The 24,524-nt window shown below is 40.5% G+C and overlaps 1 protein-coding gene across 1 annotated transcript; it reads right to left on the bottom strand.

Annotated features, from left to right (window-relative positions):
• Nucleotides 1-18,025: 18,025 nt before the first annotated feature.
• LOC138898120 (uncharacterized) lies at nucleotides 18,026-19,706 on the bottom strand. The gene is made up of 3 exons (XM_070184157.1): nucleotides 19,054-19,706; nucleotides 18,304-18,367; nucleotides 18,026-18,187 (listed from the first exon to the last, which is right to left on the bottom strand). Exons 1-3 carry the CDS (start codon nucleotides 19,704-19,706, stop codon nucleotides 18,026-18,028), a joined length of 879 nt encoding a protein of 292 aa, XP_070040258.1.
• Nucleotides 19,707-24,524: the final 4,818 nt, after the last annotated feature.

Below are 24,524 nucleotides of genomic sequence, written 5' to 3'. Positions count from 1 at the left end.
TCCAAAAACCAAACCCTCTGAGAAATAATTCATCTTCCTCAAAACCAAATCCTCTTTCTCTCTTGAAAACAACACTCAAAAGGTGATGGAGACTTTTCATGGTTGTCATTTGTCAATGGGTTGAAGGGGTTTTCTTTCTCTGCTAACTTGATTTTAAGGAGATGATAAAGATTTTTTATTGCTATTAATGGTGAATCCTTATCCATTTTTGTGGCTTCCAAGCATCGTTTTCCCCATTTTTTCCTTCATTCCAAATTTACATTCCATCGCTTATATTTTACAATTCATGAATATATATACCGGAGAAAAATTCATGAATAGACAAAAATTTTACAATTCATGAATACATATACCGGAGAAAAATTCATGAATAGACGTGAGAGATCAAATGCTTAATACTACGAATGAGTAAATAAATTATTGAATTGAACTTACACTTAATTTTTACTCATCTAGGGAGAGGGTCTATATATTAAGGGATGTCAACCTCTCACTATTCTTTTTGGATATTCCAATAATTAAAAGATACGTCGCTATAAGAATTAGAAACCAAGTTGAAGTATTTATAATTTATCAATAACAGAAAATAATTCACTTTAAACAAAAGAAAAAAAGGAAAGAGAAGAAAAATATAAAAATTTAAAAGGGTATAACTCTAAATTTTCCTTAAACCATATTTTTCTGTCTTTTATCATGCAAGAGAATTTCAACTTTATGTGACAATGACTTTCAATCTTTATATGGAAAGTAGGCTTAGATAAAAGATTCGGGTTTAAGGTTAGTCTAAATAGGTCGGGTTATTTGTGCTGGGTCTGATAGCTTTATGTGTACCAATAAATCAGTGCCACGTATTTAATGCAAAGCCCCACATATGCCATGTCATAGTTCTGTTAGAAGGAGGGGCATTTGTAGTCCAGAAATTAACGTTAAGGGCATTTATGGCCCAGTAGGTGGAAGGAGGGCATATTTAAGTCATTTTCAATACGTTAAGGTCATTTTGACCCTTTTCCGTAATTTATATATATTTAATAATTTCATAAAATAAATATAAGATTTAGATTGAAGTTAAAGAATTCTACCGAACCCATAACTCAATAACTAACATCGCCCCTGTAGATGCTTGCTTAGAAATTAGGCAACTACAATCAAACGTTTCTATAACAGCTTCTATCGCACCCCCTTTTTCTTCTTCGCGAAAGCGAGGTTTTGCCGTGTGACAACTCTTTTAAAGGAGGAGATTAAAAGAGAAGAGTCGTCACTTAACGATTTTTTAGGGTGCGTTAGGGAACCTATTGTGCAGATAACTCTGTTTGACTAGTCAACGTCACCAAAGATCGGGAAATGGCTCAAATTACCTCAAAGGGGAGGTGTTAGGTACTCTTTGAGGTCCATAACTGTAGGTCCCAGCCGAACTTAGGACTATATGGATTATGTAATTAGACTAGGTAATCAAATAAATACAGAGAATATAAAGGTTGGAGAAGTCCATTATAACGCATTTTGTACTAATCTTAAGGACTACAGGATACAGCTACAATGTTTAAACGACTAAATGTAGATATCAAGTATATAAAAAAGGGGGTCCTAAGTTTTTTAGCCTAAAGGATCACCTCGTGCAACATAAATAATACTTCGCAACTCCTTTTAGATAGGAGTTGCTCATATTATTCAGCGGGCATAGACTATCATCTCCTACTATCCGATTACTATGTTAAAGCTGTTTATCTAAAGCGTTCTAATTCATTTCTAAGTCGTGTCCTAACCGTGCACTACTCGTCCCATGCCTATGGCCCAGGAGACCTTGGACCTACTATTTGGATGGTTCTAGACTTTACTTAGCTTGCTCAAAAATGATAAATCTAAGCAACATTCAAAACATGTAGGGCTGCACATAAAGACAATAAATGGCTCACGTTGGCCTCAACATTTAAGCAACAAATGCATGCAAGCAAGTTCATATTATAGGCAATAGACAAATTTCAGAATTAAGACGAATTAGAGTCCTTAAGTCCTATAGACATGCTCCTATGTGATTTTGCTTTTTCAAGCGTACATGCAGTGCTGTTGTTCTGGAACAACGAATTTGCAGATTATAGGTATTATAAATCCTATAGGCATGATCTCTAAATTATTTGCGCAATGAGGTAATAAAATCGTTTGAAAGCTTAAAAATTATCCGCATTTGATTTTATTGACATACTTTTCAGGCGAGTAACAATATCTTATTGGCAGTATTTCTAAGAGTTGGCAATTGAAACTGATTCTATAACACTTCATTCCTATAGGCATATTTTCTAGGCGAGCAATATAATAGAAACAACAATAACAGTAGCTAATTAATCAATTACGGTCCTATAGACATGATATCTAGATGAGGATCATAAGTTAATATAATCCTACAGGCATGTTATCTAGTAAATACATTGCAGTTGCACAAATTGAAGGAGTGGACACCTGATTCCTATAGACATGTTGTCTAATGACGCATGACAGTAAACATAGTAAAACATGTTAAGTGAGCGTGTGATTCCCTATAAGCATAGTTTCTACTAGTGCACATGAAAAACCAAATAACATATATGGCAGGTTGGATAGGATAACAAGTAGGTCACATAAACCCTCTAGGCATGTTCTTTACCTTTTTATGCAACTATTAGAATATACCCATTTTTTCAATTTTACTAACACCCCAATTATTTATTTAGAAATTATTACAGGCCCAATTAATGAACATAAGTAAATACTATACACGAGAAAACTGCAGGCCCAAGAGCAGGCCCCAAAAGAAAAAAAATTAAGAAGACCTAGCACTGCCTGGGCCTTCCATAAGCTCAACTTTCTACGAATAGCAGGTCCAGATGCGATTTCAGCTCAAAGAAATGGAGGGTGTCAATTGTACGGCCCAAGTCCAGGTGTTAGAACCATGTTAGAACCCAGGTGGAGTCTCACTTACCACATAATTGGGAGTTGACGATTTGATAAATACACATAGCAATTACTTAAAGAATTATAGACCTACAAACAACAAATAAGTGATAGAATTTGAAGAAATGAATTTTTTGTATTTTAGAAGCAGACATAGCAGGATTGATTAAACAAAATAAATACAAGTTAAGAGGATCAATAAGGCTTAGATTCCTCATGGCAAGTTGATATAACAATATTGATATTCCAGACTCGATCAATTAGTAGGAGATAGTATATTGAGCAGGAGAACATATTAAGAGAGTTAGGTGAATCGGGTTTTCTGAGGTTATAAGATAAACATATCAAAGTGCACAATGCCAAACAAGTCCAGAATATGGCACTAACATAAGGTACAGTGAAAGTTCTAGCATGACAGTTCTAATAAGGTTACAAACAGCATATCAACATACTTGTAGTATAGCTTAGTCAATAGCATGAAATTTAACATGGTGGGATAGATCATAGTACAAAGACTTTACAGAAACCTATGGCATGTGAAAGGCAGATTAACATGTCAGTTGACCATACATAAGAGAGAAAATGTGACATTTACCTTAAAGTCTTAGATGATGCTAAAGATCAGGATTACAGATAGCAAGGAAACATGTTTAGGCTAGATCTTAAGATAATATGAGATCCATATAGTTGTGACCAGTTTGCAAAGAACAGTCGAATAAACACAAGACTCAGTAATTCATTTAAAGCAAATGAATGGTTTCATAAGAGTTTTAGCATAGTACCCAAAGCAAGGCATGAAAATGATTCTATAACTAACAACAGATAGTCAGTTTTATTAAAAGAACATCAACAATAGGCATGCATTGAAACTCAAAACTCAAACATGTTTAGATATTAAGAAAAACACAGAGGTATGGAACTGATCCCAGAGAAAAACAACGAAATTCAACATAGAAGTGCAGGATATAGTGAAGAACACATATTATCCTAATGCAAACTAAGAACAAACTGGAATCTATCACATGTACTAAAATGCATTCAACTATCAAAGAATACAGAATGACAGGGGAGTATCATAGCAGTGCAGTATAAAGGATTCACCACTAACAAAGGAACTAAATCATGCTCATAGAATTTTAAACGTCCTTAATACGTAGAACACATAGAGATATACAAAAGGAAAAATACTGAACATTGCAAGAGTTAAAGGCACTAACCAGTAGCAAAATTAGACGAGCAAAAGAATAAAGATTTTAGAATATTGGCAGCAAGAACCCCAAATCTCCGATGCTTCAGAGTTCACAAGAGCCTCGTAAGGGCCCCGAGCAGTGCTTGCACCGGAGGAGGGTGATAATATTATGGCCTTGGCTTTCAGCCGGCCAAAGAGCCAAGTGTTTCAGAGAAGATGAATGAGTGAGGAAAATATATTGAGTGCAATAGTCATGAAAACTTTTTGGTCCCCTAGAGGGGAATTGGGGAGGGATTTATATAGTAGTAAAAATCAAGCATAAATAAGAAAATAATAACATGCAGAATCAATTTAATCGGATTAGGAGAAAAATTAGGTAAACCCTAATTCATAATGGAGAACCAAAAAATAGTCAAAAATCTCACTGAACCGAACCCGTACGACCTTGCCATGATGCATATGGACGAAATATCGTCCAAATACCGAAGGGTGAAGCTGATCTCCCTTGATTCGGAGATTGATATTTGTCAAAAATAGGGCAAATACTAAGTAATACCACAATCTTGTAAGTAATACTGAGGTAACACATAAAAGATAAGAAAATCACAAAAGGAATCCATGATTGAACCGGATTTGGAGAAGATTGAGAAAGGGCGGCTAGGGTTTCTGAAGGAGACGGGAAAGCATTCAGAGGTGGCGGACGGGTGAAATGGGTTAGGTTTGTTTGGATGAGGGGATATAAAGAGATGGGTAGGTTAATTATGGGTCGTTGATTATTTGAGATCAACGGCCAAGATCAAAAGGTGAAGCGAGGCGGGTTATTTTAAAGGGTACCGACCGGGTTGGAGAATTAGGGGTCGTTTGGCTTGGGCTTGGGGATTGGGCCAGGTATTTGGGTCTTGTTTGGTCCGAAAAGTAGCTCAAAATTGGGCCAGCTTTTAAATAAGAGATTAAAAGGGAAATAATTTAATAAAAAATAGTTAAATAAATATATAAAAATGCTATTTATGCAAATTAATACTTTAAATAATAGTAGAGTATTATAAAATGTAAAATATTATTTTGACCTTGAATAAAATTGCAAAATATAGGCTATTATTGTAAGATTGTGCGAATAGCCTACAAATACCAATATAATTATATGAAATAAAGTAAAAATATTTGAAGCATGTATATAGGTGAAAATAATAGTTTGGATGATTAAGTCATCACAAGAAATAATTTTAAAAAATAATTGGTAAATATTCAGGTAATTTAAATCCAAGAAAATTAATTTTAAAACTTTGAAAATTATGAAAAATTATAAAAATGCTCATATAGATCTTGTAAATTAAATAGTGATTCAGAATGACATTTTGAAAGTATACATGTTGTTTGAAAAAAAATAATGAGGGCAAAATTGGGTATCAATAGTTGCCCCTCTTTACCCGGGAATGATGAAAAAGTTATCGAGTAAAGAAAATGATGACCGATTTTGGCCGAATTGAGCGGGGAATGATGTGATTTGAAAAATGGAGGCCGAACCCTAGTTCTTGAGTTGCCTACATATCCCTGGTATTATGGGAATCAGACCGTGTGTAGTTCTGGATCCAACGATGAACGAAACCGATGGAGTTGTTATAGGAATGGTCGTATGTTTCGGAAAGGGTTGTTTTGGATAGGATAATATCGGATGAATTTATGCGGAGTAATGAATGTGAATTTGAAATGTCACGGATGTGTTACGAGGCAGATATCTGAACGGTCATAGAGTAAAAGATAAGCAATTATTGGTAATCGGTTATGTTGGAAGCAATTGAAAGATGTGAATGTTGAAAACGGAAACTGGTGCGAAGATTGATCCTGTTTGTAGAACGGTTACCTCCTGGATTACCTGCAAAGCTTAAAATACGGTGCATGCGAATATATATATTGGATATTGCGAAAATTTAAACGTGATGCAAATTTTTTGTACCGACCCGACCGGTCGTTTTGAGCTATAGCGCGTCGTTCGGCGGTTTGAGGCCTTGACTAGTTTCACTTCAGGTATTATGAATTGTGCGCGTGGTCAGAATTGAATTTTGAGAAGTTTGGAGTTAATTTGGAAAGAAAACTCTCATTTAAGAAGCTTTAAATTGAAAAAATTGACTAAGTTTTGATTTTCGAGTAAACGACCTTGGATCGGGATTGGAAGGTTCCAACAGGCTCGTATGACGATCTTAGACTTGGGCGTATGTCCGGATCGGATTTTGGATGACCCGGGAGCATTTCGGTGCCTGTTGTGGACGGTTGACGTTTTGGAAGAATTTTATAAATTTGGGTTGAAGTGTGTTTCAATGCTATTGATGTCCGTTTGGGATTCCGAGTCTTGGAATAGCTCCGTATGGTGATTCTGTTATTGGGAGCGCATCCGGAAGTGGATTCGGAGGTCCGTAGGTCAATTTGGGGTCATTTGGTAGAAGTTAGAAATCTAAAGGTTTATGAGAAGTTTGATCGGGAGTGAACTTTTTGATATCGGGGTCGGAATCCGATTCCGGGAGTTAGAATAGGTCCATAATGTCTAATGTGACTTGTGTGCAAAATTTGAGGTCAATCGGACGTGATTTGATGGATTTCGGCATCGAATGTAGAAGTTTGAAGTTCTAAAGTTCATTAAGTTTGAATTGGGGTGCGAGGCATGATTTCGATGTTGTTTGATGTGATTTGAGGTCTCGAGCAAGTTTTGTTATGTTATGGGATAGGTTGGTGTGATTGGACGGGGTCTCGGGGGCCTCGGGTATGTTTCGGGGTGGTTTCAGATCTAATTTGGATGAAAAATAGTTGTTGGTTTACTTGTGCTGGTGTTGTCTTTTGCGAACGGGGGGAAGGGGCGCGATCGCGAAGAAGGATTCCTGGGTTGGTATTTTTGCACTACGCGAACGCGGTGAGGGGCCTGCGAACACGTAGGTGGGCCTGGCAGTGCTTCGCGAACGCGGAGGCCCAACCGCGAACGCGAAGATGAAATGAGGGAGCGGAGCCTGGAGCAGTTGGCCTTCGCGAACGCGGCTGGTGGAACGCGAATGCGAAGGGTAGTGGTCTCAAATGCTCGCGAACGCGACCAAGATGACGCGAACGCGAAGAGGAAATTGGAGGCAGTGTTTCTTTGGCCTTCGCAATAGTGATGGTTTTTTCGCGATCGCGAAGAAGGTCGCCTGGGTAGTGAGGTTTTAAAAACGGGAGTTTGTCCATTTTCATTTCATTTTGCTCCATGGGAGCCGACCTAGGAGCGATTTTGGAGCACCACTTTCATCAGCAAGCATGAGGCAAGTGATTTCTACTAGTTGTGAGTTTCATACAAGTTTTATACATAGATTTAGGCATGAAAATTTGTGAAAATTTGGGATTTTGAAGGAAAATCTAAAAATTTATATTTTGGGATTTTGATCACGAATTTGGGCATGGAATTGAGAATAAATCATATATTGAGTTTGTAATGTTATGGGTAATGTTTATCTTCGAAAATTTTTGGAATCCAGGCACGTGGGCCCGAGGGTTGCTTTATCGATTTTTCGAGCAGAGTTGGAAATTTATTTTAATTGATTTATTATGAGTATTAGAGTATATTCTTATTGGTTTGCACATTGTTTGATTAGTTTTGGAGAAACGAGCATCGGTTTGAGGTGTTAGAGGGATTTGGAGCTGGTTATGGAATTTCGGAGCGGAGTAAGTCTCATGTATAACTGTGTGAGGGGCAAATTACCCCTAGGTGTTGTATATTGATGTGTGCTACTTGTTGTGGGGGCTACGTACACGCGAGGTGACGAGAGCCCGTACGTAGCTACATTCATGCTAAATTTGTATTATTTGAGCAGACTCTTGCCTATTAAATTCCTCTGTTTTATATTACTACTTGAGACTAGACTTGTTATTGTAGAGACTTCACGAGTTTATGATTAGTCACCGAATAATTCTACTCCTCTTACGACATGTTTTCGTGATATATATACTTCATTGAAAGGTTTTTATTAAAGAAATTACAACTCACACATTTATTCGTGAGTGGGGTCAGGGACCCGTCAAAGCTTTTTATTCTAATGGGATCGGGCCGTTTGCCTTGGAAGGATTATGTATTTCACTCTTATGGGATCAGGTCGTTCACCTCGGCAGGATTTATGTACCACACTCTCATAGGAGCAAGCCGTTCGCCTCGGCAGGTTAATAGATATATCTATGGTTCGTGCCGTTCGACCCTCGGCAGTGCACAATTTAAATATTTATGTTGGATCGGTCCGTACGCCTCGGCATTTCCTATATCATATCCTTATGGAATCGTGCGTAATATTTGGCAAGAAGGTATCTGCGAGTTTCCCCGATTTGAGTTATGACAATCCATCTAATGAGATCCACTATATCTATATATATATATATATATATATATATATATGCTCCGGTTAAGGAGGAAATTTCTAATGGAGAGCTTGAGTTCCTCGTAAAGAGAGGGATATGTACCATGTGATTTATACTTGTTTATCTCATTTATTTACTCTGCCTCATATTTACTTACCTCTTTACTGTACCTGATGTTATTGGACCACTAGTGAGTGTCGATATCGACCCCTCGTCACTACTCTTCCGGGGTTAGGCTAGATACTTACTGGGTACACGTTGATTACGTACTCATACTACACTTGCTGCACATTTTTGTGCAGGTACATATATGACTAGTGGCCTTGTGAGAGCAGAGGCATGTATGCATGCGGGGACTTATGTGAGCTGCATTTCATATTACGACCCACAGCCGGCAGAGACTCCTTCAGAGTATTTATATTTCTCCTGTCCAAATTTGTATTCCGGACATATATTGTATTTTATTTTACATTCCTAGTTGATGCTCATGCACTTGTAATACCGGGTTTTGGGGTGATTATAGGTTGTTCTGTATTGAAATTGTTAAGAATATTATTATTTACACTGTGAATTCCATCTTTTACTATTTAATTGAAGGAAAATATGACTTCAAAAATATTAAAATGAGAACCAAATTAAGTATATATTTTTTGGCTTGCCTGACAGCGGTGTCCGGCGCCATCACGACCTTTAATGGATTTTGGGTCGTGACAACATGGTATCAGAGCACTAGGTTCATTTAGGTCTCACGAGTTATGGGCGAGTCTAGTAGAGTCTTGCGGATCGGTTAGGAGCACTTCCCTTTCTTGATTCCTCATCGTTCGATTTGATTCCTTTGAGGCTTATGCCTTTATATCCTTCCTACTCATTCTTATACGATGTTCAGCGCTCGTGTCATTTGGGCATCGAGGAGTTGTAGTGGTACTACAGACGTGGGCAAGATGTTTCTCCCTGCGCATTTGAGCAAGTTATTATTGTCTTCTTACGGAAGGGTGTTCTGTTATTTTGGCTCAGTAGCTGTACTTCTGATGGTTTTGAGGCTATGCACAGGTTGCCATGATATTCGTAAGTTTTTATCACACAGTAATGAAGTACTGGTAGGGTGCTTGTTTATGTGTCGAGGCATTGAATGACTTGAAAGGAAGTTTTTCTCAGTGCATGATTCTAAGGTTTAGCATTCTATTTCCAACGGAGGAAAGGCAATCGGACTATGAATGTTCATATTTTGGATAATGGAGTAACGAGACTTGGTATTTTCGAGCGTGGTGGAATTCTTAATTGTGAACTGGTGTCATCGTCCTTGTTGAACACGTTAAGGTTCACCGATGTTATGATCTTCATCAATTTTCCTTCGGGGCAGGGTAGTGCGAAATGGTGTCGGAGAAGCGGTTGTCGGAAATAACAGGGTGTAGCAATTTCGGAATCGAATCGGTGTTTCTAGTGTGATGGCTCGATAAAGATGATCTTCGTAAAGGTTTAAAGTTGGTATCGATCGATTGGTTCAAGTGCTACAGAGTTATATTTTGATTTAAGGCAACAACTAGGCAGCGAAGGATGAGGAAGGACATGTGGAAGGTGTCTTGCGGTGGTTAAATTTTTAGTAGGCCAAGTGTGAGAAGCAAAAGTCAAGTAGTTGCTTAAAGGAGAGGGTTTAACTGAAGTGGGAGAGTGGCAGAGTAACATATGGGTTCTATGGTAGGATGGCCACAAGCCTTGAGGAAACTTTGGAGCCATTTGGGAATTCATGGTGGGCAGAGACTAGGTCTACGGATTTTATTTGGATGCAACATGACTTCGGATTTGAAATGTATTATCGCACTTTTAGTTGATGTCAATGGGGAGTGAACAGACTTGTACAGCTGGTGAATGAGCACGGGATCAGGATGGTTTACTGATTTCCTGGTGTTGATGGAGCTTCTACGCAGAATTCTACTGTCTATCCAGTAAGTCAAATATGTGAATGTGGCTAGTGATTCAGAATGTTCACGAAATGTTTAACAGGAGGATTTCAAGAAATTTGGCTGGTTGATTGTGTAGGCTCATATCTATGAGGAAGGAGGAATATTGGTGGATCCCAGGGTTATGTAATTGTAGCTTCAAGCTAAGTGGGAGATCCCCACCGTCTATGATTGGATTGTGTGGTTGTCTACTTGTGCGGTTTCTGGTTATCGGTGTATTGGTGGGTTATTACGACTAAGGAAAGAAAACATCAGTGGAAATTTGAGCAAAGGATTTGAGAAATGTACGCTATAATTGGCCTTATCGATTCATGTTCGGGCTTTGGGAAGACTCAGGATTTATGCTTCGTGTAGAGGTGAGTTACAAGGAACGTGATTCAGCCGGGTGCTTCTTTGAGGTATTCGTGTGCTATCAGGGCTTTGGAGTTTGATTATATTTGGGACCAAGTCAGAGTGGGTGACTATCATCAACGGTCCTAGTGGATTCAAAAGTTAAAGTGTGGTGCCTAAGGATTTCGAATCCGTAGTATAGTTAAATATCGAGCTTTTACAGTAGGTTATGATAGGGGATTGGAGTGTTCCATGTTATGTTCAGTCTGTGGTGTAGCATTGGAGGAGTGGGGGAAGGTAACTTCGGATTCATGAAGAAATTATCAGGATGGGTGTACCAGTCGAAGATGCGAATATGCACACAAGGAGCGTATGATATGGTTCGTGGGTCTTGAGATAACGTGGTCTCGTGAAATAAGGTCACTCGGGATGAGTGCGGATTTGGGTTCGTTATGTGTGAGTGGGACTATTATTATTCCTAAGGCAAGTCCAGAGTAAAATAGAAGAAGTCGGATCGGTTAGCAATGGTTGAATTGGTATGATGGCGGCAATGATCAGTTCCTTCAGCGTGTTAAGACATACATGTGTTATGTGGCGGTACGTGCGATACTGGGCGGTCACCGTAATTGATTTTGTTTGGAAGCATTCGAGTATTATGGCATGTTATGTGTAGATGAATCCTGTAAGGGTTATGGTGGTTTAGGCCACTACTTGAGGTTGGTATTTTCTGCGGTGATGGGAATTCAGTCGTGTGTTGCAATGGTTCTCCTGAAATGACTTAAGTGAAAGGTTTCTATATGATGAAGTGTGTACCCTATTAGTGGTTCAGGAGTTATGATGAAATTCATGTACTCTCATGTATTGGTATGTTAGGTGCAGTGAGCGGCATGGGAATTTGAAAGTTGAGGATCAAGGTTACAGTTTGGTGTCGTCAAGAATGTCAAGAGCTCGGATGAGCAGGAAAGAATTCAGATGGTTAGAGTAAGCTAGTGTTGTCTTGAGCGTCACCTAAGAATGGTGTCATGTGTAAGGGGCTTTGTGTCCTGATTTACGGATTTTCGATTTTCTTTACAGTATTTGTATGGCCGGTGGCATGGGTTTGCAGACTTGTTACCTGGTGCGGAAGGTCGTGTGAGTGTATCCCAAGGGAAGATGGTATAAGTGTGACATGTAGTCACTTGATTGATTAAAGATTGGAACCAAATATGGAGATTTTAGTACTATTGCTAATGTGAGAGTTTAGGCCTAGAAGGCGCTCTATTCATTGGGTTGCGGACTATGGGTGTTTGTGCCAGATTGACGGTTGTTCTTGTGTGTCATGGAAAAAAGGGTTATTGTGGATCCTTGAAAGGTTATTAGCCCAGTGTGGTACGATCAGAATCGGCTTGAGGTCCGTGGATGGATCTAAATGTAAATGTGGGCTCTATATCAGGCCGGATGTGTTCATTTAAGCATAGCGTTGTTTTCGGAGGGGTCTTCGGGCCTTGGATGTTATTTCTATTGTCGACCCTTCCGTGTAGTCTCTATTGTCCCATGTAGGTTGTGAGGCGGTCTGATTATTTGCACTCATATTGAGATCCCGTATAGTTTGTGGCGTTATATGAGCATGACGGCTCTCGAGATGCAGATAATATATCACACCTTAATTGTGCTTGAGTTTTATAGCGTATTACGCTACCCGTCTCCGCAGGATTTGTATTATGCACTTGGTGTGCTTATGGTTGAGATTCGGGCATTTCGTGAGTATAAGCGTTAAGGTACGATGTGTGTCCTCTTTAGATTATTATATGTGGATCGGGTGGCACGCCGCCACGGGTATGTTTTTTGGATCGGGTGGCACGCCGCCACGAGTATCATGGTTGGATCGGGTTGCACGCCGCAACGATATCATGTGTGGGTCAGGTTGCACGCCACAACAGTATGATATTGAGTACAGTTTCCTATATCCATTATTGTGTGTTTTGCTTTTCATTTCCTGAGGAAGGTTCATAACATCTTTTCGGTTGTTTAAATTAGTTACGTGGGTTGAGTAGTTCATTTCAGAGTTCGTTTTCCTTATGTATCACATTCGAGTTTGTAGCTTGTTAGCACAATGTGGCATCATATGAGGCTTTTGCATTATCTGAGGTGGCTTATTGCCTAAGCAGCTTGTACTAGGTGAAATGAGATTATTGGACCTGGGATCAGTGCGATCAGATTTATATAAGGCATATTAAAGAGTAAATGTCATTATTCAGTCCAAAATGAGGTAATGGTTCTTGTCGAGAGGAGAAACTCAATGATTTGTTGACTCGGCAATTGGTTATGAATTTCTACACATCTCTTCCGTCGCGGAAGCATTACAAGAGTTGGAACAGGACATAGATGTGTCATGAGGTGTGTTGTGGGCATCAGATTAGTAGAATTTTGGCTATTGTTATTGTAGGACTTTATTGTGGTCATGTGAATTATGCGATGCATGGTGTAAATTCAGCAAAGGTATGCAATCATGTATTGGTATATCGCGTACTGATGGATACAGTGTTCGTATGTTGGAAACAGACCTGGTAGAGGATTTCAGATGTTGGAATTCAACTCTAAGGCTTATTTGACTAGATAAAAGGGAGGATTTTCAGGTTTACTCGAGCTAATGTGCTCAGCTGGGTTGTGGTAGTACGGGTAGGTGCACGGGGTATTAAACGATGATTTCGGACAACTCTAGAGCAGTTCTTATCACGTTCGAGGACGAACATATGTTTAAGTGGGAGAGAATATAACGACACGACTGGTCATTTTGAGCTCTAGCACGTCGTTTGGCGGTTTGAGGTCTTGAGTAGTTTCACTTCAGGTATTATGACTTGTGCGCGTGGTCGGAATTGAATTTCGAGAAGTTCGGGGTTGATTTGGAAAGAAAACTCTCATTTCGGAAGCTTTAAGTTAGAAGAATTAACTAAGGTTTGATTTTTGAGTAAACAACTTCGGAATTGGGATTGGAAGATTCCAACAAGTTCGTATGATGATCTTGGACTTGGGTGTATGTCTAGATCAGGTTTTGGATGACCCGTGAGCATTTCAGCATCTATTGTGGAAGGTTTGCGTTTTGGAAGAATTTCATAAATTTGGGTTGAAGTGTATTTCAATGCTATTGATGTTCATTTGGGATTCCAAGTCTAGGAATAGCTCTGTATGGTGATTCTGGTATTGGGAGCGCGTCCGGAAGTGGATCCGGAGGTCCGTAGGTCAATTTGGGGTCATTTGGCAGAAGTTAGAAATCTGAAGGTTTGTCAAAAGTTTGACCGACAGTGGACTTTTTGATATTGGGGTCGGAATCCAATTGCGGGAGTTAGAGTAGGTCCATAATGTCGAATGTGACTTGTGTGCAAAGTTTGAGGTCAATCGGACGTGATTTGATGGGTTTCGGCATCGAATGTAGACGTTTGAAGTTCTAAAGTTCATTAAGTTCAAATTGGGATGTGATTCATGATTTCGATGTTGTTTGATGTGATTTGAGGCCTCGAGCAAGTTTGTGTTATGTTATGGGTCAGGTTGGTATGATTGGACGGGGTCCCGGGGGTCTCGGGTGTGTTTTGGGGTGGTTTCGGATCGAATTTGGATGAAAAGCTATTGCTAGTTTGCTGGTGCTGGTGTTGTCTTTCGCGAACGCGGGGGGAGGGGCGCGATCCCGAAGAAGGATTTCTGGGCTGGTGATTTTGTCCCTACGCGAACGCGGTGAGTGGCCTGCGAATGCGTAGGTAGGCCTGGCAGTGCTTCGCGAATATGGAGGCCCAACCGCGAACGCGAAGAGGAGATGGGGGAGCGGGGACTAGAGCAGTTGGCCTTCGTGAATGCGGCTGGTGGAACGGGAACATGAAGGTGGTGGTCTCAAATGTTCGCGAACGCGACTAAGCTTACGCGAACGCGAAGAGGAAATTGGAGGCAGTGTTTCTTTGGCCTTCGCGATCGCGATGGTCTTTCCACGATCGCGAAAAAGGTCGTCTGGGCAGTAAGGTTTTAAAAACGTGAGTTTGGCCATTTTCATTTCATTTTCCTCCATGGGAGCCGACCTAGGAGCGATTTTGGAGCACCACTTTCATCACCAAGCATGAGGTAAGTGATTTCTACTAGTTGTGAGTTTCATACAAGGTTTATACATAGATTTAGGCATGAAAATTTGTGAACATTTGGGATTTTGAAGGAAAACCTAAAAATTTATATTTTCGGATTTTGACCACAAATTTGGGTATGGAGTTGAGAATAAATCATATATTGAGTTCGTAATGTTATGGGTAATGTTTATCTTCGAATATTTTAGGAATTCGGGCACGTGGTCCCAAGGGTTGTTTTATCGTCTTTTCAAGCGTTGTTGGGAATTTGTCTAAATTGATTTGTTATGAGTATTAGAGTATGTTTTTATTGGTTTGCACATTGTTTGACTAGTTTTGGAGCGACGGGCGTCGGTTTGAGGTGTTAGAGGGCTTTGGAGCCGGTTATGGAATTTCGTAGCGAGGTAAGTATCCTGTCTAACTCTGTGAGGGGAAAATTACCCCTAGGTGTTGTATATTTCCGTGATATATATACTTCATTGAAAGAGTTTTGTTAAATAAATTACAACTCACACGTTTATTCCTGAGTGGGGTCAAGGACCCGTCAAAGCTTTTTATTCTAATGGAATCGGGTCGTTCGCCCTGGCAGGATTATGTATTTCACTCTTATGGGATTGGGCCGTTCGCCTCGGCAGGATTTATGTACCACACTCTCATGTGAGCGGGTCGTTCGCCTCGGTAAATTAATAGATGCATCTATGGTTCATGCCGTTCGACCCTCGGCAGTGCACAGTTTAAATATTTATGTTGGATCGGTCCGTACGCCTCGACATTTCCTATATCATATCCTCATGGAATCGTGCGTAATATTTGGCAAGAAGCTAGTGTATCTGCGAGTTTCCCCGATTTGAGTTACGACAATCCATCTGATGAGATCCACTATATCTATATATATGCTCCGGTTCATTTATTTACTCTGCCTCATATTTATTTACCTTTTTACTGTACCTGATGTTACTGGACTACTAGTGAGTGTCGATGTCGACCCCTAGTCACTACTCCTCCGGGGTTAGTCTAGATACTTACTGGGTACACGTCGATTATGTACTCATACTACACTTGCTGCATATTTTTGTGCAGGTACATATGTGACTAGTGGCCTTGTGAGAGCAGAGGCGCGTATGCATGCGGGGACTTACGTGAGCTGTATTCCATATTACGACCCACAGGCGATAGTGTCCTTCAGAGTATTTATATTTCTCCTGTCCAAATTTGTATTCCGGATAGATGTTGTATTTTATTTTATATTCCTAGTTGATTCTCATGCACTTGTGGCACCGGGTTTTAGGGTGATTATGGTTGTTCTCTATTGAAATTGTTAAGAATATTATTATTTACACTGTGAATTCCATCTTTTACTATTTAATTGAAGGAAAATATGACTTCAAAAATATTAAAATGAAAACCAAATTAAGTATTTATTTTTGGCTTGCCTGACAGCGGTGTCCGGCGCCATCACAACCTTTAATGGATTTAGGGTCATGACATTCCCTTTGGACCATGAAGGTTGTCTTTGGACAATGAGGATGATATCCTTAGACCATGACATCCTGGGCCATGAAGCGTATGATAAGGGATTCGCAGGCTATGAAATGGTATCCTCGGGCTATGAGGATGGTGCCTCTGGACTATGACACCTTTGAATAATGATGCGTAGTTTCGAGAGATCCTCAGGCCATGGAATGATGTCTTTCAGCTATGAGGATGATGCCTTCGGACTATGACACCTTTGGACAAAATTGCGATGTTTTACCCAATGAAATGCAAGGATATGGCAGTATCGATTGTTTGATAAAAGAAACAAGTGATGCTTGGTTATATGCGAGGACGAGACAAGACAAGGCTTAGTGTTATATGAGATGAGGGCGGTGCTTAGCCCGATGTGAAGAAGGGAGACAATGCTTAGTCTCATGCAAAAAAAAAAAGCAGTGCTTAGCCTTATGCAGAGGATGGTGAGAGCGCTTAGTCTCACGCAAGGAAAGGCAATGCTTAGCCTTATTCAGTGTAGTGGAGACAATATTTAGTCCTATGCAAAGAAAGGCAATGCTTAGCCTTATGCAGGAAACAGAGACAACCCTTAGTCTCGTGCGGGGAAAGGCATGGCTTAGCCTTATGCAAGGAAAGGCAGTGCTTAGCCTTATGCCAGGAAGAGAGACAATACTTAGCCTTATGCAAAGAAGGGAGACAGTGCTTAGTCTCATGCAAGGAAAGGCAGTGCTTAGCCTTAGCCTCACGCAAGAAGTGGAGTCAGTGCTTAGTCTCATGCAAAGGAAGGGAGACAAGGCTTAGTCTCATACAAAAACAAAAGGCAGTGCTTAGCCTTATACAATTACAAAGGCAATGCCTAGCCTCATGCAAGAAAGGGAGACAATGCTTAGTCTCATGCAAAGAAAGGCAGTGCTTAGCCTTATGCAATTTCGGAGGCAATGCTTAGCCTCATGCAAGGAAAGGAGACAATGCTTAGTCTCATGCAGGAAATGCTTAGCCTTATGCAATTATGGAGGCAATGCTTAGCCTCATGCAAGAAGAGGAGACAATGCTTAGTCTCATGCAAGGAAAGAAAATGCTTAGCCTTATGCGAGAAAAACAAAGGATAGCTGTGAGAGGGTGAAGTATTTCTTAGCTTGATGTGTTGCGTTTGGCAACCTTGTCATTATGAAGATGGTGATTTTGTTGTGTGTATATATTTGCGAAATTCCTGTTGTGTTCATTGTACCTGCATTCAAAGAAAAATTATGAGTTTTGCAGGGAAAAGGTTGGTTCGTGCTCTTGACTCCTTGCTTTGCCTTTACTCTTGTCTTGCAGTCCTGTTTGAATTACCTTGGGTAGCATCCGGCTATTATAGAAACAAAGTTTTCAAAAAATATGTATGCATTTGACAAATTATTTGCAAAAATATAATTGCTTGAAATGTATTGTAGTATGTAAGATCAAATAATTTAGATGAGCCGGTGACTGTGGCACATTTAGAGACATTGCAACCTCCTTGTTCATTTTTTTTTAGAATTTTGAGGGTCCTCCTCAAAGTTCTGCCCCAGTTTAAATGCATACTTCTGACAATACTTTTTGGTTGTTCCATACACGATGAAGTCGACTGAACTTGCGATCTTGCCCCTAGTTTCTGACCATGGGAAAATGAAAATTTTATTAAGATGTGACCGAACCCACATAGCTGCCTATGTATCCCCTCTTAAACGGGAATCAGGGTCAAGCGTTAGTTCAGTTACATCAAGTGAAGAAGTGCGAACAATCCTAAACATAGTTTCTTTTGACTGCGTCTGAGTTGATAGATTTTGGCCAAATCTCTCGGTCCATTTCTGCAAGTATAAGTGCTCCTCCTGTCAGTACTCAATGAACCATATAGGGACCCTGCCAATTGGATGAAAACTTCCCCTTGGCTGTATCTTGATGTGGGAAGATTCATTTTAGCACCAATTGCCCCGGTGTAAATTACCTCGATCTGACCCTTTTGTTGAAGGCTCTCGCCATCCTGTTCTGATAGAGTTGACTGTGACACACTGCATTCATTCTTTTACTATCAATGAGAGCTAGTTGTTCGTAGCAGATCTTTACCCATTCTGCATTGCTGAGCTCAACCTCTTGTATAATTCTTAAAGGAGGGATTTCTACCTTGACAGGAATAACCGCTTCAGTACTGTAAACCAATAGGTAGGGAGTTGCCCCAGTTGATGTGCCAACCATGGTACGATACCCGAGCAGAGAAAATGGCAGCTTCTCATGCCATTATTTGTAATTATCTACCATTTTCCTTAGTATCTTCTTGATGTTGTTGTTGGCGGCTTCTACAGCTCCGTTCATTTGCGGCTTGTATGCTGTGGAATTCTTATGCTTGATCTTGAAATTTTCACACATGGCCTTCATTAGATCACTGTTGAGATTGGCGGAATTGTCGGTGATGATTGACTCTGGCACTCCGAACCGACAAACAATGCAATCCCGAACAAAATATGCGATGACCTTCTTAGTTACAACTTTGTAAGATGCGACTTCGACCTATTTTGTGAAATAGTCTATGGCCACTATAATGAACCTATGCCTATTTGAAGCAGTGGGTTCGATTGGACCTATGACATCCATGCCCCAAGCAGAGAAAGACAAGGGTGCACTTGTTGCATTGAGTTCATTGGGTAGCACTCATATCATATCAGTATGTATCTGGCGTTGGTGACATTTCGGAACATACTTGATACAGTCTGTTTCCGTAGTCATCCAGAAATACCCTACTCTTATTATTTTCTTGGCTAAGACGAAGACATTCATGTACGGTCCGCAAGTTCCGGCATGTATTTCCTCGAGCAATCTGGATGCTTCCTTGGCATCGACACACCGTAGTAACCCCAAGTCAGGAGTTCTTATATACAGAATTCCTCCGCTTTGAAAGCAATGATTGGCTAATCTTCGAAGCGCGCGCTTCTGAGTATGGGTAGAGTGCTCTGGATATTCTCCTTTTGTCAAATATTCCTTGATGTCGTGGAACCACGGATTTCCATCGCTCTCTTCTTCAACATGAGCACAATAAGCTGGCTGTTTATGAATTCCTAGTGGGACAGGATAGTTGAAGTTCTTGTCTGGGTGTTGTATCATAGAAGATAGAGTGTCCAATGCATCTGCGAACTCATTTTGAATTCTCGGAACATGTTTGAATTCTATCTTTGTGAACCTTTTGATCAGCTCTTGTACAAAGTGCAAATATGGCAATATTTTTGTATTCTTTGTAGCCCATTCTCCTAAAACCAAATGCATCAACAGATCGGAATCTCCAATTACCAATAGTTCCTGAACATTCATGTCAATGGCCAACCTGAATCCCAAGATGCAAGCCTCATATTCTGCCATATTGTTGGAAACCTGAGTTTTGCAGATACCGGATAGCGTTGGCCGGTTTCTGATAACAAAATATCTCAGATACCTACTCCTTTGAAGTTTGCTGCTCCGTCGAAGAACATTATCCAACCATCATATGCTTCAGTGATATCTTCTCCCACAAACGACACCTCCTCGTCGGAAAAATACATTTTCAATGGTTCGTATTCTCCGTCTACGGGATTTTCTGCCATATGATCTGTCAATGCTTGTCCTTTGACCGCCTTCTGAGTTACATAGACGATGTCAAACTTGCTTAGCAATATTTACCACATCGCTAACTTACCTATAGGCATAGGCTTCTGAAAGATATATTTCAGTGGATCCATCCTCGATATGAGATATGTAGTGTATACACAGAAATAATGCCTCAACTTCTGAGCTATCCATGTCAAAGCACAACAGGTGCATTCCAGCAAAGAGTACCTGGTTTCGTAGGGTGTGAATTTCTTGCTCAGATAGTATATAGCCTGCTCCTTTCTTCCAGTTTCATCATGTTGTCCCAAAACACAACCGCAAGCTCTATCCAATGCAGACAAATAAAGAAGCAATGGTCTTCCTGGCTCTGGTACTAGAACGGGTGATTTGGATAAGTACTCCTTGATTTTGTCGAAAGCTTTCTGGCATTCTTCAGTCCAACTTATTACAGCATCTTTCCTCAGCATTTTAAAGATTGGCTCACATATCACTGTTAATTGTGCTATGAAGCGACTGATGTAATTAAGACGCCCTAAAAAGCTCATCACATCTTTCTTATTCTTTAGAGGTGGCAAGTCTTGGATTGATTTGACTTTTGATGGGTCTAACTCAATTCCTCTACGACTGATGATGAATCCTAACAATTTTCCCGCAGGGACTACGAAAGCACACTTTTCAGGATTCAGTTTCAGATTATACCTTCGAAGCCAATTGAAGAATTTCCTCATATCCTCTATGTGATCCGTACTCCTTTTGGATTTGATGATAACGTCATCCACGTACACTTCTATCTCTTTGTGTATCATGTCGTGGAAAATAGTTATCGTGGCTCTCATATAGGTGGCTCCGACGATCTTCAGACCAAATGGCATCATTTTATAACAATATATTCCCCATGGCATGATGAAGGTTGTCTTTTCATAATCCTCCTCATCCATCCAGATCTGATGGAACCCCGCGAAGCAATCTACAAAAGATTGGAGTTCATGTTTGGCACAGTTGTCAATCAATATGTGTATATTATGCAATGGGAAATCATCTTTGGGACTTGCTCTGTTTAGATCTCGGTAGTCAACACATACTCTAACTTTCCCATCTTTCTTCGGAACTGGCACAATGTTGGCCAACCAAGTCGGGTACTCGATCACTCTAAGAACCTTGGCTTTGATCTGCTTGGTGACCTCCTCTTTTATCTTCAAACTCATATCCGGGTTGAATTTTCTGAGCTTCTGCTTTACCGGTGGACATGTAGGATTAGTGGGTAACTTGTGAGCTACTATGGATGTGCTCAAACTCGTCATATCGTCGTAGGACCATGCAAAGATATTTTCATATTCTTTTAGGAATCTGATGTACTCTTCTTTCTCTAACGGTGATAGATGAATGCTTATGAGTGTTTTCTTGACCAGTTTGGAATCCCCTAAGTTAACTGCTTCAGTTTCGTCCAAATTGGACTTTGGCTTGTTTTCAAAATTTTCCACTTCTATGACGATTTCTTCAGGTATCGTATCATCCTCCAGGTCTTCTGAATCACTATCCTTATGTTGCGTTGTCTCATTATATGTCACAGTCACAGGTTTATCGGGATAGGTAATAATAATGTTATAAAAAGAGAAAATATAGAGAATAATAGTAAATACGAAAAGTAGCAATGCATTAATTGAAATACTTAAAACGTTAGCAAATGTGGCTCGATGACTCAAGCAATTATTTCAAAGCAAAATACTGAAAATGTCTCAAATGCTTAAAAATAATTGATGTTAATTTGCCAAGCTACCCAGGAACTCGACGGGCCCGGGATGGTGCAGCAATCCAGTTTTGAAGAACATCTCCTTTCTCCAGGGTCTAAATGGTAAGGTCCTCCTCCTCATCCTCCTCCTCAACTATCGCACTACAATCCATATCTTCTTCATCTAGAAATAGTTTTCTCATGCTAGCTAAGACTTCATCTTCCTCAGATCCCCACATTATGTCACCTTGATGAAATATCTGGCGCAGAGGTGGTACTGGTTGTTCCAGCAAATAATAAAGACCACTCCATGGCAGCCACCAATCCTGGTACTCTTGCCAAGTATATTCATATCCGAGCCCAAAATTTGTGCAATGACGCTGCGGTTGTACGGGTTTGGTGATCCCCTTGGAGGTTTTTTCTGAGACCCTTGCCAGGTTCATATCCTGTCCATATTAATATGCTTTCTATCTTGTTACTCCTCCATTGATCCTTTTCAATTGCGTTGACTCGCTCAATGCAATGGTACGTTTCTCTACCCATCTTCTTCATATTCTCGATGACTAGAACGGTCTGATTGGTGTAGATGGTTTTGCTTCCATCCCCGTGGATAATCACTTCTTGATGATTCCATTCAAACTTCACAGCCTGATGCAGAATAGAAGACACTGCCCCAGCTGCGTGTATCCAGGGTTGTCCAAACAATATATTATAGGTAGCAGATATATCAAGCACTCGGAACTCAACATCAAACTAGGTCGTGCCCATTTGTAGGTTGAGGTTGATTTCTCCTATTGTGGCTCTTTGGGATCCATCAAATGCCTTTACATTCATACTTCCCATCCATATCTCATGCAGGCCTTTACCCAACTCTTTAGAATAGTCAGTGGGCATATATTGAGACTTGAACCCCCATCTATCAAGACCCTAGCGATGAACTTATCCTCAAATTGCACTGTGATGTGTAGTGCCCTGTTATGACTTAGTCCTTCTGGTGGTAATTCATCCTCGTGAAAGGTGATTTTGTGGCTTTCCAGTACCTGCCCGACCATGTTAGCCATCTCCCCACTAGTGATGTTGGTGGGTACATAAGCTTCACTCAGCACTTTCATCAAGGCATTCCTCTATGTCTCGGAGTTTTGCAGCAATGACAAGATAGATATCTGAGCGGAAGTTTTGTTCAGATGATCGACGACAGAGTATTCTCTTGCTTGTACTTTTCTCCAAAGGTCATCAGGGCCAGTCTCAACAACAGGAGGCTTAGATGCAGCTTCTTTGCTTGTTTCTCCCAGGTGTTCAGGTGTATAGACTCTGCCAGTTCTAGTCATGCCTTGCGCCGCACCTGTTTCCTCTATTTTTGCTTTTCCTTTTCTCCTTGCTTCCGCAACATAATCCCATGGGATAGAATCATATTTCTAAGATGGCGTGGGGGCTACCATCACAGTGAAGGGTGTAGTTACCTCGACTTCAAACGGTGCTTGGGTTTGTACCATAACGGTGTAAGGGTGACCGTAGATATTTTAGGATCATCCCCCTCCCGAATGAGTCTGATTGATCGCTCCGGATCCCATTTCTTGTCGTTCTCTATCACATTAACTCCCTCACCTCTGTGATCCGGGAGAGGATTGTTACGAACATTTGGTACAACTTCCTTTGCATGTATGACCTTATTGTCGATCAGTGTCTGAATCTTATCTTTCAGTATACGGCACTCATCAATTGTATGACCATTCATGCCTGAATAATAGGCAAATTTCTTATTCGGGTTAATCCACTAAGAGGAATTCTCCATAGAAACGGCACGGATGGGAGTAACATAACCAGCAGCCTTCAATCTCTCATATAATTGGTCTATGGGCTCAGAGATTGGGGTATATTGTCTAGGTGGTCTGCGGTCAAAGTTTGGTCATGGTTTTTAGTAGTTTTGGAGGGCGGGTGGTGGCGAGTGGTAGTATACGGGTTGAGTGTTATAGGCGTGGTAGGTGGTAGCAGGTTATCGGTATCTGGGGGGTGAAGGTTGGTATATGGGTGTTGGCGTTTGGTATGTAGGTGGAGGTGTTTGGTATGTGAGAGGAGACTTAGGACCCTGGGCCACCATTATGGCTCCCACTTCTTTCTTCTTCGAAATATCTCCCGATTGCAATGCTTTATTCGTGGCCTACAGTGCCTCGAAATTCGTCACCATCCCACTCTTAATCCCTTCTTCTATTCTTTCTCCCAGCTTGATGATGTCAGAGAATTTGTGATTTTCAATAATCATAAGCCTTTCATAGACCAATAACGCGGGCCTGACGAATTTGTAAGGCCCGCACTGACGAAGCACTTAATCATTTGTTCTTCTTCAAGTGCGGGCCTTACTTTTGCGGCTTCAGATCTCCACCGAGTAGCATATTCGTGAAAGGTTTCTGCTGGTTTCTTCTTGAGGTTTTGAATGTAGAAAATGTCTGGTGCGTTCTCTGCGTTGAACCTGAATCTGTCCATGAAATTTGACGCCATGCTTACCCAATTAACCCACTTCTTCGGGTTCTGACTGATATACCAAGACAACACATCTCCGGTGAGGTTTCGCATGAACAGTTTCATACGGATTTGTTCATCTTTGCCCACTCCTACAAGTTTGTCATAATATGTCCTCAGATGCACTTTCGGATCACCAGTTCCATCGAACATTTCGAACTTGGGAGGTTTGCAACCCTCTGGCAGTTCCACATCTAGCTGAATGCACATGTCCTCATAGTTTAAATCTTCAATTCCTTTACCACCTTTGAAACTCTGAACTCTGCCAGTGAGCTTCTTGAGTTGTTCTGCCATGTTCTTAATGAGCAGGTCTTTCTCGATTAATTCAAGTATGTATGGGTTTGTTG

Source organism: Nicotiana tomentosiformis, chromosome 8, assembly GCF_000390325.3.
Source record: "Nicotiana tomentosiformis chromosome 8, ASM39032v3, whole genome shotgun sequence".
Taxonomy (NCBI): domain Eukaryota; kingdom Viridiplantae; phylum Streptophyta; class Magnoliopsida; order Solanales; family Solanaceae; genus Nicotiana; species Nicotiana tomentosiformis.
The sequence above is the reverse complement of the archived record's forward strand: the minus strand, read 5'-3'. Positions and strand labels throughout refer to the sequence as shown.